This window comes from Argentina silus (genome assembly GCF_951799395.1).
Source record: "Argentina silus genome assembly, chromosome: 22".
Lineage (NCBI taxonomy): Eukaryota > Metazoa > Chordata > Actinopteri > Argentiniformes > Argentinidae > Argentina > Argentina silus.
The window spans coordinates 10,404,549-10,422,163 of record NC_139676.1 but is presented as its reverse complement, the minus strand read 5'-3'; the positions used below and the strand labels follow the sequence as shown (position 1 = coordinate 10,422,163).

General features: G+C 43.4%; 3 protein-coding genes across 4 annotated transcripts; 2 read left to right on the top strand and 1 right to left on the bottom strand.

The window, feature by feature from the left end:
- cbx8b (chromobox homolog 8b) lies at positions 1-3,885 on the top strand. Its single transcript, XM_083693464.1, has 5 exons — positions 1-137; positions 246-289; positions 568-633; positions 795-861; positions 2,039-3,885. Exons 1-5 carry the CDS (start codon positions 69-71, stop codon positions 2,924-2,926), a joined length of 1,134 nt encoding a protein of 377 aa, XP_083549590.1. The 5' UTR covers positions 1-68; the 3' UTR covers positions 2,927-3,885.
- Positions 3,886-5,764: 1,879 nt separating this feature from the next.
- cUnh17orf67 (chromosome Un C17orf67 homolog) lies at positions 5,765-8,575 on the bottom strand. Its single transcript, XM_083693968.1, has 4 exons — positions 8,503-8,575; positions 6,848-6,936; positions 6,452-6,595; positions 5,765-6,109 (listed from the first exon to the last, which is right to left on the bottom strand). The coding sequence occupies exons 1-3, from the start codon at positions 8,555-8,557 to the stop codon at positions 6,479-6,481; spliced, it is 261 nt and encodes an 86-aa protein (XP_083550094.1). The 5' UTR covers positions 8,558-8,575; the 3' UTR covers positions 5,765-6,109; positions 6,452-6,478.
- Positions 8,576-9,412: 837 nt separating this feature from the next.
- On the top strand, positions 9,413-17,549 carry dgke (diacylglycerol kinase, epsilon). Of its 2 annotated transcripts, XM_083693858.1 has the most exons (12): positions 9,413-10,301; positions 10,789-10,948; positions 11,210-11,329; positions 11,626-11,769; positions 11,973-12,130; positions 12,229-12,277; positions 12,516-12,629; positions 13,045-13,116; positions 13,377-13,504; positions 13,692-13,803; positions 14,029-14,256; positions 14,878-17,549. In XM_083693858.1, the coding sequence occupies exons 1-11, from the start codon at positions 9,850-9,852 to the stop codon at positions 14,251-14,253; spliced, it is 1,734 nt and encodes a 577-aa protein (XP_083549984.1). In that variant the 5' UTR covers positions 9,413-9,849; the 3' UTR covers positions 14,254-14,256; positions 14,878-17,549. The 2 variants fall into 2 exon arrangements, with proteins under 2 accessions (XP_083549984.1, XP_083549983.1); XM_083693857.1 differs by having other exon boundaries at positions 14,029-17,549.
- Positions 17,550-17,615: the final 66 nt, after the last annotated feature.

Sequence of the window (17,615 nt, the reverse complement as noted above, 5' to 3'; positions counted from 1 at the left end):
TCCGCGAGAGTGGGGAGAGAAAAATATCTAGCTAGCGTTCACCAAGCTAACGGTAGATTGAAGTAAACATGGAACTGTCTGCTGTCGGGGAGCGGGTATTCGCAGCCGAATCTATCATCAAACGGCGAATAAGGAGGGTATGTGAAACACAGCGTTGCATTTTACCTTCGCTGCATGCATAACCTATATTTACGCACCACACGACACTGACCAAGTGTTCCTTTTCTATTTCTGATGGCACGCAGGGTCGGATGGAATACCTAGTCAAATGGAAGGGCTGGTCACCAAAGTAAGTTCCTTACGAGCAATATGTAACTCCTGCCTATCCGAATGCCTTTTTGCTCAGAGTCAGTGCAAGCGAACCTCGAATGCTGTGTCTGTCTGGGTCCGCTTGCCTGTGTTTTGCTTTTGCTTGCTGGCTGCTCTAATGTCGTAGCCCGAGCAGACATCTGGGTTGGTGACAAACTCAGCACGTTGGCAATGTTAGCTGTTAGCTTTAGCTCATACGCTTGCCTTCCTAGCCAGTGTTATGGAAAACGAATCGTGACAATCATATTTTCTACATAGGTATAGCACTTGGGAACCGGAGGAGAATATCTTGGACTCCCGCCTCTTCGTCGCTTTTGAGGAGAGGTAAGGTGTCTGGGGATGGATGTGGGCCTGTGTTTAGATTTTAGCACATTGCATGCTACGACAGTACAGGAGAAATGTAATGCATGCTTCACATGCCGTGGATTGCACTTCGCTCCCTTGGTAGGCGACCTACTCAAAATGGGTGTCCGTTGCCTTTACAGGGAGCGCGAAAGGGAACTCTTTGGGCCCAAAAAGAGAGGACCAAAACCGAAGACTTTCCTTCTGAAGGTGAGTGGGTACGCATGCATGCAATGATGTAAAATAAACTATGACCGCCCGCAATTTTAACTGCACGATTAGTCACGGTGTCTATCTGGCATGTAAACATTCCTCCGTTACAGCTTAGTCTCCACCCACTTACATAGAGCGATGCAATGTATATACATGGAGGTTTTGAATGTTTTGGAATACGTTCCATCTGAAACATTAATGCACTGACACGTTCTACATGCACATTGAAAAGGATCTGTAGGCTATGTCAAGGTTTGCGTGACACTAGCTTTTTTGTGTATTCAAATGCTGCTGGGTGTATTTTGAACTTTTGATTAGGTAATCGGGCGCTACTTTAAATCGGTAATTTACTTGAATCTCGTAATTTGTCAGATTTATAGTCAGCATGACAGGTAGTATACGCAAATTTACCAAATACACAAAATGTAACTAAGCGCGTTTCTTTTCGCGAAGGGCAGGTTCGCTAAGTGCTAAGCTTTGAAATGTTAGGCTTACTGTCGTTAAAACAAATGTGATGACGCGCAGAGTTTACGTGATGCTGGTTTTGAATGAAATTTGACAATAATAAGACGTCATCAAACGAACGCACCCGGATTTTCTGGGGAGCCGACCGTGAACATTGCTTAATGACCTGCAGTTTATCCAGAATACCAGGATCTCTCCTTACTATGGCGGCCTTGCTGTGTATAAACTGAGTTTATAATCTAGCCTAACTACAGTGGAATTGTCAAGATTTTTAATGAACTAATGTCGCCTAATAGTCATTATATTTTTAGGGAGTACACTGGCCTGCATTAAGTTTTTATCCACGTAAAATGTTGTTGTTAATTTGTCTGTGGTATCCTGTTATTTCATCCCCTTTCATTATTGTCACAATTTTACTCATTATTGTCTCAAGTTTTTCTGATTTCTCTAAATGCACATAGATTATAAGGACTTTGATACACTTCTCATATATACATCTGGAATGATCGTTTTAATAAAATGATCCCAGTTGACCTGTTTAAAAATGGCAAAGGGATACTCCTCCTCACTGAAATTAGACCAGCGGGACAACTAACCAATGTTGCAGATTGCAGCTCTATTGATGGTCAATCCTCTGTGATGATAATAACTATATATTCCTCAATTATAACATGGCTGTTTTCTGTTGTTTTTTTTGTCACCCCTTCAGGCTCAAGCTAAAGCCAAAGCCAAGTCGTACGAGTTCAGGAGTGAGGCTGTGAGGGGGATACGTGTCACCTACCCCACCCCAGAACCAGTCATCACCCCCAGGGCTCGAGAGGGCTTGAGGGCTGTAGTCCCCACCATCTTCCCCCCCAGCACAGTCAACAGAGGGGAGAGCGTCCGGGTCAGACCTCCAGATCCCCAGGTCCGAGAGCACAACCGCCCCCCGGTCCTCCAGAGGCCACTAGGCCCAGATGGGTTCGTACACACCCCCAAAAAGAGAGGGCCTAAACCCAAACTGCGCTTTAAGGACAACTCCTCCAGCGCTCCAGCCCCGGAGCCCCCCAAGAGGAGGGCAGAGGAGCCTCTGAGCTACAGCCCACTGAAGCTAGCCAAGCTGGGGCTGTCTGGAGGAGAGGAGAGGGGGTCTGAGTCCATGAGAGTGATTAAATTAGCACACAGGCAGCAGCACCTGGAGGATCGGGGATACTCCCACAAGCTTACCAGGGCTGTCCCTGGTGGGAGCTCACAGGCACACCACCACTATAGGCCCTCAGACAGGAGCTTGCACTCACACAGAATAGGCTCGGATTCCCAGAGCTGTAGGACTAAGGAGAGCTCGTCGAGCTACCTGTCTCCTCCACACCTAAAGCACCTGTCCAAAAAGAACCTCTATCAGCCAGAGATGCTTGTACCGTCAGAGAGGGAGAAGCCTTCCTTCGTCGCTAAAGTCCCTGTGCCAAGGATTCTGGGGGAAGCGGAGGAGGAGACAAAGTGGAGGCCATGTTTGAAGAACGTGGAGAAGGTCCTGGTCACAGATGTGACGACAAACCTTTTGACAGTTACTATTAAGGAGAGCAGCACAGATCAAGGGTTCTTCAAAGGCAAAAGATGATTAATGCATTTTACCCCTTTCACTTTCTTCCCCTTTATTTCAATCTTGTATCAAATTATTTTGAAAAAGTCCATGCTTTCTGTAGTGTCATGACATTTATCATTGAAATTTTGTATGTAATGTATAAAAACAAATTAATTAGAGGATTACATGTGTATATATTATATAGTTGGACATATATTTAATGTAACGACCAAATTAAACGAAGTCCATGAAGCTATTCTCACCACTCATAGGCTATTTGAAAAAGTTGCATGCGTCATGTGTGTATAGCGGGTTACTTGTGTACAGAGCTTTAGGTAGGCCTAAATGATCCACTTCTCAAATTTAACGGTATTGTTTGTCAGAGAAAGCCGTTATTTTATCTCAAGCTAATTGCAAATGTTTGGAGGTAGAACGTGATATCGTTTGTGATTTGATTGCGCAATTTAACCAGAAACAAATGGATCCTGGGAAATTATAAGTAGGCTACGCCTATATATTAAGATCAATGATGTGGCTATTGTTCATGTTGATTTTAGATGGCCTATTAATTTCAGTATATTTTAATTAAAAAAAACTTTGTGAAGCACTTTTTTTCGGATAAAAAAAAAAACTAAAAACTAATCAGTTGTATGTCTTGTTGACCAACATGTTCTGAAATTATTAGTTAATATCATTTCTAATGATAGCTGTAGTTGCGAGGACATCGTTATTTTCTTATATTTCTCCATTTGTTCCATAAATGCTGTTGAACAACTGGGGAACGTTATGGCGTCCCTGTTGGCGTCCCATGATGCTATCGTTGTCGAAGAATGTATTGCTATTGCTATAGGCTATATCACATAAGGTCTACATGACGTGTAATACACGTTAACATTTGTATTGCATACTGTAAATGCTTTCAATGTAACAAGATGATCTTAACCTCATGTCAGTTTGCTTTTGAAGCGCTTTCCAGTAAAACGTGTTCCATTTTTCCCGTGTATCTTTGTGTCATGACTTGTTCGAACTGTTTTGAGTGCTCCAAGATTGTCTTCTCTGTCTAAGGCTTATCATTTAAAAACTGTTGTTTTGTCCCATTTAGATTTTATTCTATTTCAGACTAATAACCATTTTGTAGAAAGTAGGCCTATTCAGAAACATATAAATCGAATGAATCTATTTCTATGTTCAGGAATGCGTTCTCAAATTATGTCCCTTTTAAATTGTTTTATTATAATCTATATTTGTGGCATGTCAGAAAGAGGGAAAGAATAAATAGTTTTATATAGCTTACTTTGAGAGGGATCTTAGTGAACTAAAGTTTTGATCTTACATTGTGTTAGTAAGCCTTACTAAAACTGTATCTCTGTAAGAAACCAAAGAGAGCAAATCAAAGGCTAATTTATGAGAATAGCTAAAGATTTCACATGGTTAGGCCTATCATTGACAAAGACGACCGTGTAGGCATGGGAAAATGAGACTGCTGATAATTGCATTGTGATAACTGGCATTATAATAGTTAATATTATTTAGCGTTATCACTGAGAATATAGGCATATATCCTGTCTTCACCCTTTCGTTTAATTAGTCCTAAATAATTACAATAGGCCCATAATACTCGGCTGGACCGATTCGAGAGCTTTAAGATTGTGTGTCGATCTATTTTTGGAGATCACTGGTAGGCCTATACAGTTATCAATCCTAGCTTGCTTATAGACATATCGACGATAAAATCTCTAGGCCTAAATCTAGCGTACGTTGGTCGTCAGAATTCGAGGTCCGGTAATGATCAAATAAAGATTATTTCTCGTTTTTTAGCAGTTATAGTCTGTTTTCTTTGTCGGTTAGTCCTAGCCTATTGCACAATAGGTCCATATCTATCAGCCTGTTTTGTAACGTCATTCGATAACGGCCAGGCGTCACACACGGATAATGATATATACCAGAAGGTCAACTGTATTGATGCAACCATATTTCCTCAGATGTATTCATAATAAACGATGCGGTAACGGACTCGCATTGCCTACTATAATTGTGTTTGCCTAAACTAGTGGATTTCCAAGCTCAATAAGTAGTCCAAACAGAATTGATCAATTGTTATCAATAATTGTACCAACAAACCTTTCGATAAATTCCTCGGCCAATAGGCTTATACGAATAGTCGATAATCTATGTCTACAAATAGCCCACATAGCCGTTTTTATCTGATCAACTTCTTATGCGCGATTAACCAAGAAGGATCCAAATTGATTCGCTTAAATGGCAAAAAAATAAGGAACAAACTGTAGGCGACTTCAAAGCGCGAAGTTTAGCTTATCTGAATGCATTCATCGCTCCCTTCATATGTTCCAGAAAACCGTGCATAAACCCTGCTGAAGGAAAGTTGAAAGTAGCTTGGTTGAAAGTATCTCTCCCCCTTTCCTTCTCAGCCTATGCTATTCATTGTGGTCAACATAGCATTGCTGTCCCGAAGCGCCACTGGAGCGGTGAAGTAACAGCCCAGTGCGGAGGAACACCGTGAACTCGAGGGGAGGGCCGAGGGCGCTGTCTGTTTCACTGCCCAAACTCCAATAAACTGCAATACTAACCCCGGGTCAGCGGTGAGAGCTGACCGCAACCGTAACCCGCGGGTCAGGCGCGGGGTCAACCTCACAACTGACCGCCTATGACAACATCGGGAAAAAACAACTTCTTGAGAGTTCTTCTTTCGTTGCTGAGTTGGTTGAGCTCATTGAAAGAACTGCGTTTGTCCCTTAGCCAGAGCTGCATGACTCTAAGCAATTTTCATTTAGGCTACCTCAGCTCAGATGATGCAGATTTATTCAGAAATTCCATTTCATAGAAACCAGAAAAAATGCAGCAATTTGTCAGCACACATGCACTTTATTTAACTGTTTCTTGAATTTATTCTGTCTTTAAACATTTACAAAGTACAATGCATCATTTCTCAATCTCTGTAGCTATCAAAAATAGCCCTAAAAAATCAGCTGTGATACAATGTTAATTCAATATAATATAAATTGTGTATATGCCTCTGTTGCTCTTATAAGCTTATTGCATTGATGCCCTGTTATTCATCAATATTCTTTATTGGAGGCCAGCATGATGTCCCGGCTGAGGCTCTGTAGAGTGAGAGCGGTACACTTCTAATCTTCATCCTCTTGTCATCATCATCGTCATCGTCATCAGCATTGTCGTCAACACCATTTACCAAGTCCCCTGTAGACAGAGCAAACAAAAAAAATGTTTAGTCAAAAACTACTTGCATTATAAATCAACTGTGTCCCATGTTCTTCATTAACCATATGCAACAGAGCTATGTCACATGAAACTGTGGCGACAGTGGGTTCTCAATACTGGTCCTGAAATATCACTGGAATGCATTTTTTTTTCTGTCCCAGTCTAGAATCAATCAATCTGAACCCTCTGGACCCGTTGTAGTGCTGGGCTAGAGGCTAAATGTGCAACCCTGTGACTCCCCATGCAAGACCAGGGTGGAAGACCAGTCATGTGGAACATCACACTCTAAGCTGGAGTGGAGGGGGTGGTTATTGGACAGACCTGAGTTGATGGGGGTTTAGACGGGGTTTATACGGGGTGGCCGTAGTTTCTGTCACAGCGGGGGCTACAATGAGGGTTGAGCCAGTTCTCCAGGTTAGTCTCCTGGGCCCGCTGATCCAGAACCTGCATGTGGAGCAAGTGCTCCTGGAGAGAGAGAGAGAGAGAGAGAGAGAAGGGGGGGGAGAGAGAGAAAGAGAGTGAGCAGTGAGTGAGTGAAGGAAAACACCTTACAGTAATACCAAAACAGTTTCATTTCTACTGTCAAGCCATCATAATCAAATCAAAACAGAGGTTATGAGTCAAAGTGAGCCATTTTGAAATAACTCTTCTGATCATGATGCTGTTTGCACCACCAAGTGCATCCATATCAGAGTCCTTTGAACTTTGAAGCCTTACTCTCATTGGCTCATCAGGATGGCCAGGCTTCTGCCTCTTGCTGCGGAGAAGTTGCTTAGCGAAGCTCTCCTTGATGATTGGGTTAGCATCTGGGGAAGGAGAATGAACTTTCACTTACTGACATTATTTGGAAAGATCAATTTCAAGTTTCAAAACTGGCAGTTATCTTGTGATATAGAAAATAGAGAAAATAAATAATATTTCACAATATTGCACAACATCATTATGCTATATAACCCCCAGTCCTCACTCTTTCTTTTCCTACTTTCTTCTCACTTTATTTGAATGTTTTATACCAAAAACATTAAAAAAAACACAACTAAAAACAAACAAAGTCGTTGCATTTTCAGCCTTTCAATTTAATGGTCAAAAGTCTAACATCTATTCCCCCGATGTCTCCCTCCCAACAGCTACTGTTTTATGATAACGATATGACACTCTCTCTGTGTGACTCATCAAGGACTTTGTATCTGTTACTGAGAGACAAAAGGGGGAAAACCTGACACAAAACACACCATGGATCTCTGAAGGATGGACTATTTACAAAAAAAAACATTTTTTCACCAGTTCCCTCGTCCCTCATCGTTTATGGTCTGTGGCTGCTGTGGTTTGTTTAGTCAGTCCATGTAAAAAAACTGTTTATTCCCTAATGCCAGCCTTGAGGGATCTAACCCCCCATTCCCCACCAGCCCCTCTACATACACACACATACACACACACACACACACACACACGCACACACACACATACACACACACACACACACACACACAGACACACACACACACACCCCTGTCTCTACAGAGTTAGCGCTCTGTCTCCCCGCAGAATTCTATTAGGAGGCAGGGTTTTGGTGGAGGCAACAAAGTGTCCATTCATACCCCCCTCTCCCCAGGGAGCCCCGGCCCAGCCTGCGGAGCACGTGACCCCAGACAGGCCAACCTTCGAGGGGGTATGAAAATGAACCTGGCTGGCTCTGTCAATAGAGGAGAGGGAGGCACAGGGCAAGCTTACACACACAGCGACGTGGCAAGCGCTCTTTCTCTATCTCTCTCTCATTCTTTCTCAACAAGAGAGGCTTGGTTGTAAGGGCTTTAGTGTGGAGTATGCAGCTTTTTTGCAATAGTTTTTAAATTGCATTTATGTATTGGTGGAATTCACATAGTAATATAATGGGATTCTTATCAGCATAATGTAGGATATCATTTATGCTGCATAGAGTTTAAGTTGAACTTATTCTATGTAGGCAAATAACAATCTTATTTTCATTTTAATGCAACCTCTGGATTCTGCAGAAGTGCATTTCGTTTCAAATTAGGCCAATTGATTTTTGACAATGGGCAACATAGGCCTACTATACTATCAGTGCAAATATTTGTTATGTAATAAATAAAATGCATACATGTTTTAATTAAATTAAGCAGCTATTGCTCTTGATAATCTATTCGTAATTATTTCAGCAAGCAAATTACTTAATAATTTACTTAATAATTGCATTCATATTTTTGGAAAACTAAAACTGCAGCATGCATCCAGGCTCTGAAAAAAAATGCAATGAGATTTTCATAGAGAATTAAAAAACCCTCAAATCACTCACCAATAATGAATGCATTTTCTAAAAATAAAATAAAATACTAGCCTTCATATGATCCTACCTGTGAAGACGGTCAACAGGACCAGACATAGGAAAAACGCCACAAATTTCTTCATCTTGGCCCCTTGTCCTGTCCGCTAGTTCTGCACTGAGACCCCGTTTGGAGGAGCTAAGGGGGTAAGTTCTCCTGTTACGTCATCTCACCCTCATCATCTCAAGTCAAAATAACACATATCTGAGAAAACATCTGTTTCGTGTCGATGTTCCGCCTTGCAGTTCCATGAGACAAATTCGCATACATATGTGATTTTATAACGGTGTTTGCATTTTTTCCTGAGTTTGATCAGTAAACCGAGAAACAAAACTAGAAATTTCTTTTATGAACGTCTGTATCCTGTAATACAGATGTCATTTATCAGTTCAACATTGCAATCTTAATTATGTCCACCAGATGGCGTAAAATTACTTTGGCGAGAGCACTGTCTTTTTTCAGAGCCTGTTTTCGTTTTTGTACTGGGTGTTCTCGGAAACTAGACCATATGGCTGTTTTAACAGTTTGTACCTCAAGCTGACAGATGTTCCCTGTTATCAAAAGATTTATTTAAATGTAGGTATATAGTTGTTGCAGCCATACACAATGAATACATAGCCTTGGTATTATACATACTACTGTAATAGGCCTGTCATTTAGCTCAGAATGTAATACTCTGACAGTTTCTTTTTGGGTTTGGGTTGTCTGATCCAATACAAAGCAAATTTTTTGAAGTTGTATGTTTCTGTTGAGCAAAGCTACATTTCTAGTTCTGTTATTTTCATGAAAAAGTGAGTTAGATATTAGTATATGGTGTTTCATAACGGTCTAATTAATTTGGGATGATTGCCAATGTAGGGCGTCAGATGCTGAACGCAAAGACTACGTCATTGTTTCCGTATCTGCGTATTGGCCAGTTAAAACTGATGACAGTGGCAGATAGATGTCGGACAGTTTTTGTTTTGATTGATCTCTATGTATACTCGAGTTGGTGTCTTCGTATCGAGCTAACATTGAAATGTTTCTTTGATATTGTAAGAAGATCGTGCATGCGTTCCCCATGTTTGGCAGGGGGTGGATTTTTGTATGTCGACTGTCGCCGCTGGAGAGGTGAGCTGGGTGAACAGAACAGCATATCAGGCGCCAAGCTAAGAAGTAGCCATCTGGCTAGCCGACAAGCTTTTCTGACAACACTGACATGCGATAATCTATAGCTAGCTAGCAACGTAGTCTTGCAACATTTTGCGAGGAAGGTTGTCGCATGGATATGATGCGTGCGTCCTGCGCACAACAACGGTCGGTATGTTGACATAGTTAAATCTGTTGTAATTCAATGATTTGACTTTGTTTATTCGCGTTGACAACAATCCACCTCGGATGTACATGGAGGGGGACGGGGCGAACAGCGACGCGGGGTCGCGGGAGGAGTGGACCCTCCTGTTTTGGACCACTTTAGCGGTGATAGTGCCCGTTGTCATTACATTGTGGTGCAGTGCCCAACGCTCTAAACGGAAAATACACATGAAAGACTTCTTCCGCAAGAGCAAGCACGGATGGCACTACACAGACCTGTTCAATAAGCCTACATACTGCTGCGTATGTTCCCAACACATTATGCAAGGGGCTTTCTGCGACTGCTGCGGACTATGCGCCGACGAGCAATGCCTGCGTCAGGCAGACCGCAGCCTGGTGTGCAAGGAGATTATGGCGCCTGCTCGGACGGACGGGATGCTGGAGCATCGCTGGGTCCGGGGAAACGTCCCCCTTGCCAGCTACTGCGTGGTGTGCAAACAGCAATGCGGGGACCAGCCCAAGCTCTGCGACTTTAGGTAATGTCTTGCTTTAGGCCACCTGTGATTAGGGTCAATCTGTGACTGTCACTGCTAGAGAGAAACCCAGGCAGAGGGATATAGCGTTTAATCTCCACTTTGATTAAGCCTAATGGGTTGTTTTGTGTGTGTGTGTGTGTGTGTGTGTGTGTGTGTGTGTGTGTGTGTGTGTGTGTGTGTGTGTGTGTGTCTCTGTCTTTGTCTGTGTGTGTGTCTGTTATGTGATGTCTGTCTCTGGCACACAAGGGAGAAAGAGAGAGGGTAGTCTAGATGCCATTTGCGAATTGTCAATCACTTTTCTGTGTCATAGGGGCAGAATGAAGATTAAGTATTAAGTGTTGAAAGTAATTACTGATGACAGCAGGGATGTCAATGTATGGTGACAATCTATAGCTGTGTGTGTGTGTGTGTGTGTGTGTGTGTGTGTGTGTGTGTGTGTGTGTGTGTGTGTGTGTGTGTGCACGCGTGTGTGTCCATCTCACCCCAGGTGTGTGTGGTGCCAGACCACTGTGCACGATGACTGCAAGTCCAGCCTGACAGACGGAGAACACTGTGACCTCGGAGAGTTCCGGAGCCTCATCATCCCTCCTCACTACCTCCACCACGTCAACAAGCTCCGACGCAGACACCCCGACGAGTACAGCAAGGTCAGAGGTCACGTTATGACTCAGGATGCTGGAAGTAGATGTCACTATGGCTAGGATCAGGCGACCACACCCTCAACCCTATCCTTAGCTGTGGCTGGGGTTGTTTGGGTCGTGGTCAGTGCTGTCATAAACAATTACAATCAACGTGCGTCCACCCATCATGTCAATGTCATTTTTGCAATTGTGTGTGTGTGTGTGTGTGTGTGTGTGTGTGTGTGTGTGTGTGTGTGTGTGTGTGTGTGTGTGTGTGTGTTCCTGTAGCTGGCAGCTTCTTGTGGGAGCAGCTGGACACCAGTGCTGGTCCTGGCTAACACTCGCAGTGGCAACAACATGGGGGAAGCTCTGCTGGGAGAGTTCCGGACTGTTCTCAACCCTGTCCAGGTCTGTCACCATTTTCTAGGCCTTTTAGCCTGTTTCCAAAGCTGTATAGTATGTATGGGCACACTTGGGGATTCCACACCATGCCTCCCTAACCACTGTTGTTACGGTAACTGCTAAACCAAGACAGACTGTTGAGGCTCTGAGACGATGCCTCTTCTTGATTCTCTCCCTTCTCTGTCTTCCACTCCCCTTTCCTCCCCTCCCTTCCTGCCTCACGCTCTTCTCCCTGTTCCTCTCCTTTCCTTTCATCGTCCCTTTCCCGTCTCGCCTCCACTCCCATCCTCTGTCTTCCCCAGGTGTTTGACCTGTCAGAGTTGCCACCCTCTAAGGCCCTGCAGCTATGTACCCTGCTCCCACCAGGGAGGGTCAGGGTGCTGGTCTGTGGGGGAGACGGGACCGTGGGCTGGGTGCTGGACGCCATCGACACCATGAAGCTCAAGGTAAAGAGGGCCTGGAGGGTCACTATAATGTTTGTGTGTCAACAAAGGGGAGAGAGACTGTGTGTGTGTGTGTGTGTGTGTGTGTGTGTGTGTGTGTGTGTGTGTGTGTGTGTGTGTGTGTGTGTGTGTGTGTGTGTACATACATACATACATACATACATACATACATACATATATAAATGTGTGTGTTTGTTGATCGCCAGGGCCAGGACCAGTTCATCCCGAGGGTGACCATCCTGCCGCTGGGCACAGGTAACGACCTGTCCAACTCCCTGGGCTGGGGGGCGGGCTATGCCGGAGAGATCCCTGTAGAACAGGTGCTCCGCAACATCCTGGACGCAGAGGTGGTCAAGATGGACAGGTGGGCAGCCAATCAAAGGCTCAAGTTCAAAGTTCCATAGCTGTAATTGTTCATTTTAGGGTGAATTTGACAATGTGTCTTTTTACCTGCTGACTCAGGTGGAAAGTGCAGGTAGCATCAAAGGGCCTCTACTTTCGTAAGCCAAAGGTACGTTATTTCCACACTCCACGCTAGCATCTTAGGTTGTTATTTGCACAGTTGTTATCTGTCATATAGATGTATATATATCATATTTCTATAATAATCAGTGAGTATATATTGTCAGTGTTTGTGGTCTCTAACTCTGGTGTTAGAAGCAGCACATTCTAACCAACTGAGCTATGGGAACTGTAAACATTGATAATTCCCTGTATCTGTAACAGACATGACTGTGTTCTCTCTGCAGGTTCTGTCCATGAATAACTATTTCTCAGTGGGTCCAGATGCTCTGATGGCGCTCAACTTCCACACCCACCGTGAGAAGACACCCTCCATTTTCTCCAGCCGCATCATCAACAAGGTCAGAGGAGCCACCTGGTCCACTGCTGATACGTTTGAATAGATTTACATATGCAAACACGTTAATGAGGTTGAATTTGAATATATGTGAGGGCAATCAGGGTGGCTGTTTGAGTACAGTCGTCGTGTGCATCAATATCTAATACCAACTGACATACCTCCTTTTGTTCCTTGTCAAAAAACATCACTCAAATGAAAGCAAATTCCTTTAAGTTGTTGACTGGTTTTTCTTATCAGTGAATTGAATTTTAATTGAGTTTTAGTGATTTTTATTATTTGAAAGAAAGCTTAACACAATTCCCTACTAAGTCGTGTAAGTCTCAAACATAACCTCGAAGTTTAAAGTTTTCCCTCTGTGTCTCTGGCCTTTCTTTCCCCTTTCTAACAATCCCATACTGTCTGTTCTTCTGCTCCAGGCTGTGTATTTCCTATACGGCACCAAAGATTGCTTAGTTCAAGAATGCAAAGATCTGGATAAGCGGATTGAGGTGCGTAAACACTCCACTCCAGCCCCAGGATACCTCCCATGTCTATTATGCCTGGACCTTTAACCTGGATGAGCGTGGTAGAGGGATGGAATAGAATGTTCTGTTGATTTGGAAATGTCATGCCCTTGGAATGAACTCACTCAGGGATTCTGTGTGTGTTTCATAATCCGTGGATGGGATCACAAACCGTCTGTCTGTCTGTCTGTGTGTGTGTGTGTGTGTGTGTGTGTGTGTGTGTCTGTGTGTGTGTTCCCCCACAGCTGGAGCTGGATGGGGAGAGGGTGGCACTGCCCAGCCTGGAGGGCATCATAGTGTGTAACATCGGCTACTGGGGCGGAGGTTGCCGCCTGTGGGAGGGCATGGGGGACGAACCCTACCCCCCTACTCGGTGAGTAGGAGAGATTTGAACAATAACCTATGTCAATGTAACCTATGACAAATCTGATGGGTCTGTGTGTGTTTTCACTGGGTTAGTGATTACACAACTGACAGCATGGAGACAGTCTGTTCTTCATTATTTTTCAATGACTAATTAATGCTCTCTCTCTCTCTTTCTCTCTCTATCTCACCCCCAGGTTGGATGATGGTCTGCTGGAGGTGGTGGGCGTGTTTGGCTCCTTCCACTGTGCTCAGATCCAGGTGAAGCTGGCCAACCCGGTACGGCTGGGCCAGGCACACACGGTCAGGGTGAGTGGGCTGAGGTTGTATAAACTAGGGACGTGCCACTCGCTCGATTTACTATTGGTTTTGCAGGAGACGTAGGAAGATGCTTCCTTGTGGGGATACAGATGGAGACTTTGACGTAGGTTAGGTATATCCACTGAATACACAGCTCATAATTGTACCATAACCTTCCATCTCTCTCTCTCTCTCTCTCTCTCCCTTCCCTCTCCCTCTTCTCCCTCCCCCCAGTTGGTGTTGAAGAGTTCCCGTATGCCCATGCAGGTGGACGGGGAGCCGTGGGCCCAGGGCCCCTGCACAATCACCATCACCCACAAGACCCAGGCCCTGATGCTCTACCACAGCGCCGAGCAGACGGACGACGACGACGAATCCAGCGCCTCTGAGGCAGAGAGCCCCGCCCCCCAAGACTCGCCTGAGCCAACGGTGACCGCCGCTGGCTCTGCTCGCGCTTGAATGGTCTCTCTTAAGTCCCTCCTCCTCTGGTGTCTTTTGCCTGTTTCCCCCTGTACCTCTTTGCCTGTCCGTGGCCCAATTCCAAACCCAACCTCAGACCCTTTTTACTAAGCACTTTTGTTATTCTACCCTCCCAAGATTTGAAAGGACTTGATTGTAACTCTCCCTCCCTGTGGTCACTGAGAATTCATTGAGACCAGGTCACCCATCTAACTATCCCCATCTGAGCTTAGTGAAGCACTCAGCAAAGTGTCAAGTGGTTGGTTTGGAATGGGGCCGCATCTGTGTTCATTCTCATGACCTACTCCACCTCTCCACACCTGCACACTCCCCATGATGCTGTAAGCCAGAGCTCAGGCCTATCCCCACTTTGAGATTAAGTAAGGGTGGAAAAGATAAAGAGATTGAATGTTACTCGGAAGAGATGAAAGGCTGTATATTTGCACTGATCCCTTGTGCCATAGTTACCGTTGCGTGGTAACGCAGATTATCTCGTTTTACAGCCCAATGTTCCCCAACAGGGACTTCTATGGAGGGGGGTGCATCTCAATACTCTAAAGTTTATTCCTGTCCGTCATTTTAACCGATCTGTGAAACAGGCTGCTTTCATTCGTCTTGTCGTAGGTAAAAGAAGGGAGACGAGTACAGGGAGCCACCTTAGACGATTGAGACGCACCCCCCCAGTTTCTCTGACTCAGGAGGGGGCATGGGCCTTGTCACGCCTACTGCTATGATATAGTAGAATATATATTTACATATGTCAATCACTGGATAGATTGCTTTTGTTTTGTTTACTATATATTTCCTGATGATGATGATGATGATGATGATGCACTGTCACTGAAAAGTTGGCCAAATTCCATGTGCTCTATCGGAAAAGGCACTGGTTACTACGCAAACTTGGGTCTTAAGAATGTTGTCACTTGAATATACATACAACATATTGCAGTTTATTACAATATATATATACAGAGCATTGAAGATTCATTGCCATTTCTAGTGTAATAATCCTTGATTATCAAGGTAATATTTCACAGAAGGGTAATTTTTACACAGGTTTTATCCTACATCTGAGCAGACCAAAACAGGTGGATTGCTACTATAGCTGATAATGTAACATTGCATTGTTTTGAATTCTTCGTCCTTGTTCCCGTTTTTGTATATTTGCGTTTGCACTGTTGTGCTCTGTCCGTAAACAGCCTTTAGCCCCTACCCCCTAGAGACGTGTGTACACCTGGGATATGTATACCTAGGCCAGGTGTAATGGTGTAATGGTGTAAAGGTGTAAAGGTGTAATGTTCCCCATCTGGCTTATAGCTATTCTAGGGTGTTGAGGCTAGGGGTTGTTTCTGAACACGGGCTCTTGCACACCATAGTAGGAAATAGAGTTTTCATTTGCCTCTCTCCAAAAGCAAGTTAAAATAGCTCAAAGTGTTAGTATAGGTAAGATCATATTACATTGTCTGCTGCTGCTGCTTGTGTTCACCTTGTTTTTTTGTTGTTGTGTGCTGTCTAATATGGAAAGATAGTTGTTGCTTACTGTAAACATGTTTTCCTGTTTCCATGCTGCTTGCAATACTTAGATTCACCACAAGGGACCCTAGTTGTGTTCTCACAAATGGACAGAGCAGGTATTTACACAGCAAGCCATTTTAATATTCTGTAATTTGAATATTTCTTCACACATATTTCTGTATCATTCTCTCTATTTTTCATGTGGTGGCGGTGTGATAATGTTGGCTGTATTGAAATCTTGATTTTACTGTGTGTATGTCAAATGTCTCATTCTGATTACCACCAAATATTTTAATTGTCGATTATGAATATTTTTTTCAGAATTTCCCCTACAGGTCAGACAATACCAAATGGTAGCCCAACACAGCTACACTATAAGATCATGTCCAGTGGGTTGAGTTTCAATTCTCCTCCCATCTCTCCATTTGTAAGGGATTTAAAAGGAATGGACTGGTGTAAACACTTGTTGAAACTCCCTGTTTCTCCTGATTACACCAACCCATTGCCTTTAAGTCCATGAGTGGGAGTGAAGTGGTGGAGGGAGAGGGTAAGAAAATCGGGACTGAATTTGTCAGTGTGAGGGTTCAAAGGTCTGGAGAGGATTGTCAACTGTACTGATGCCCCTAGTTTTATTCATAAAGCTGATCCTAGGAACTGTTGTTATCCATATAATGCCGATGTGTGTATTATATGCAGCTCAAATGTAGGCAATTATGATGGTGATGATTTGATTCATGCTGCGCTGTTTAAGTGTTGTTGTTGTTGACCAATTTGTCTTGTTGCATGAGCACATCCATTTTACTTTGTACCCATGCTTCAATGTTTACAACAATCCTGAATGTCATAGAAACTGGTCTGGAGTATAGTCGGTTACTTAGAAAAATGATTTCCAACGAGTGTATGGTGAGTTTATAGTCATGTGATTGCATTTGCTGGTAAAATACTTTCATTCCGTGTGTTTGGGGGGGAACAACACTGTATGTATGGAGAGCACATGGATTGTTGACAGACATTTGATGGTTATTGTGAATAATCTTAGTCTCAATACTGCTAGTAGTACAGTTTACCATGTTCCTTTATCCACAATAGCATACCACTTAGAATGCATGGCCAATCACATTGCTTCATTAAGCGGTACTTTTGTGTGGATATTGGACAACATAGCCTTTGTTCCTGCACACTTTTGCTGTGTGATTGGTGATATAACATACAGGTAATTACATTCTTTGACCATTTCAGTACGTAGGTCTCAAGCATACCACAAGGAACAATAGTATATTTACAGATATATTTCAACTAACTTTTGCAGTCAAATCCCACTGTACATAACTCACTGTCTCTTAACCAACAATCGTATCGTAAATGGTCACTGTAAGATTGCTGGTGAGTGTCACAACACAACCAGCGGGGTCATAACAGCACTTTAAACAGAAGTAATGGAATGATCATTTTGGCTGCGAAAGACGGTTTTAATTTGATATGGTGTGGCCAAATGGAGAGGGAGGGAGGATTGATCGAGTAACAGAGGGAACAGCCGAGATGAGAAAGGTGAAGCTTTTATTTGAAGTAAACAAATCATTCATACAACAGTGAATTACCTTAAACCAATATTTAAACCCACAGACAAAGAAAAGCTTCACGCATGAGATTATAATAAAGGATGGCAAGAAACTGAATTTGTTACTACGTCTTTAAACCTCTATCGATTGAACTGAATGTAATAAGTGATGTTATACATTTGAATTTGGAAACATGCCCATATTAAATATTTTCATATATTGCGCTTGCTTTTGAGTTAAGTCATTGGCGTCTAGACATCATTGTTTCAGACATCAGACCCTCGAGTG

Coding starts and splice junctions, on each gene's coding strand:
- dgke (XM_083693858.1), top strand. CDS start 9,850: ATGTACATGGAGGGGGACGGGGCGAACAGCGACGCGGGGTCGCGGGAG. Junction 10,302..10,788: donor CCCAAGCTCTGCGACTTTAG/GTAATGTCTTGC, acceptor ATCTCACCCCAG/GTGTGTGTGGTGCCAGACCA. Junction 12,131..12,228: donor GAGGTGGTCAAGATGGACAG/GTGGGCAGCCAA, acceptor CTGCTGACTCAG/GTGGAAAGTGCAGGTAGCAT.
- cbx8b (XM_083693464.1), top strand. CDS start 69: ATGGAACTGTCTGCTGTCGGGGAGCGGGTATTCGCAGCCGAATCTATC. Junction 138..245: donor TCAAACGGCGAATAAGGAGG/GTATGTGAAACA, acceptor GATGGCACGCAG/GGTCGGATGGAATACCTAGT. Junction 290..567: donor TGGAAGGGCTGGTCACCAAA/GTAAGTTCCTTA, acceptor TTTTCTACATAG/GTATAGCACTTGGGAACCGG.
- cUnh17orf67 (XM_083693968.1), bottom strand. CDS start 8,557: ATGAAGAAATTTGTGGCGTTTTTCCTATGTCTGGTCCTGTTGACCGTC. Junction 6,937..8,502: donor CCTGTTGACCGTCTTCACAG/GTAGGATCATAT, acceptor CTCCTTCCCCAG/ATGCTAACCCAATCATCAAG. Junction 6,596..6,847: donor ATCCTGATGAGCCAATGAGA/GTAAGGCTTCAA, acceptor CTCTCTCTCCAG/GAGCACTTGCTCCACATGCA.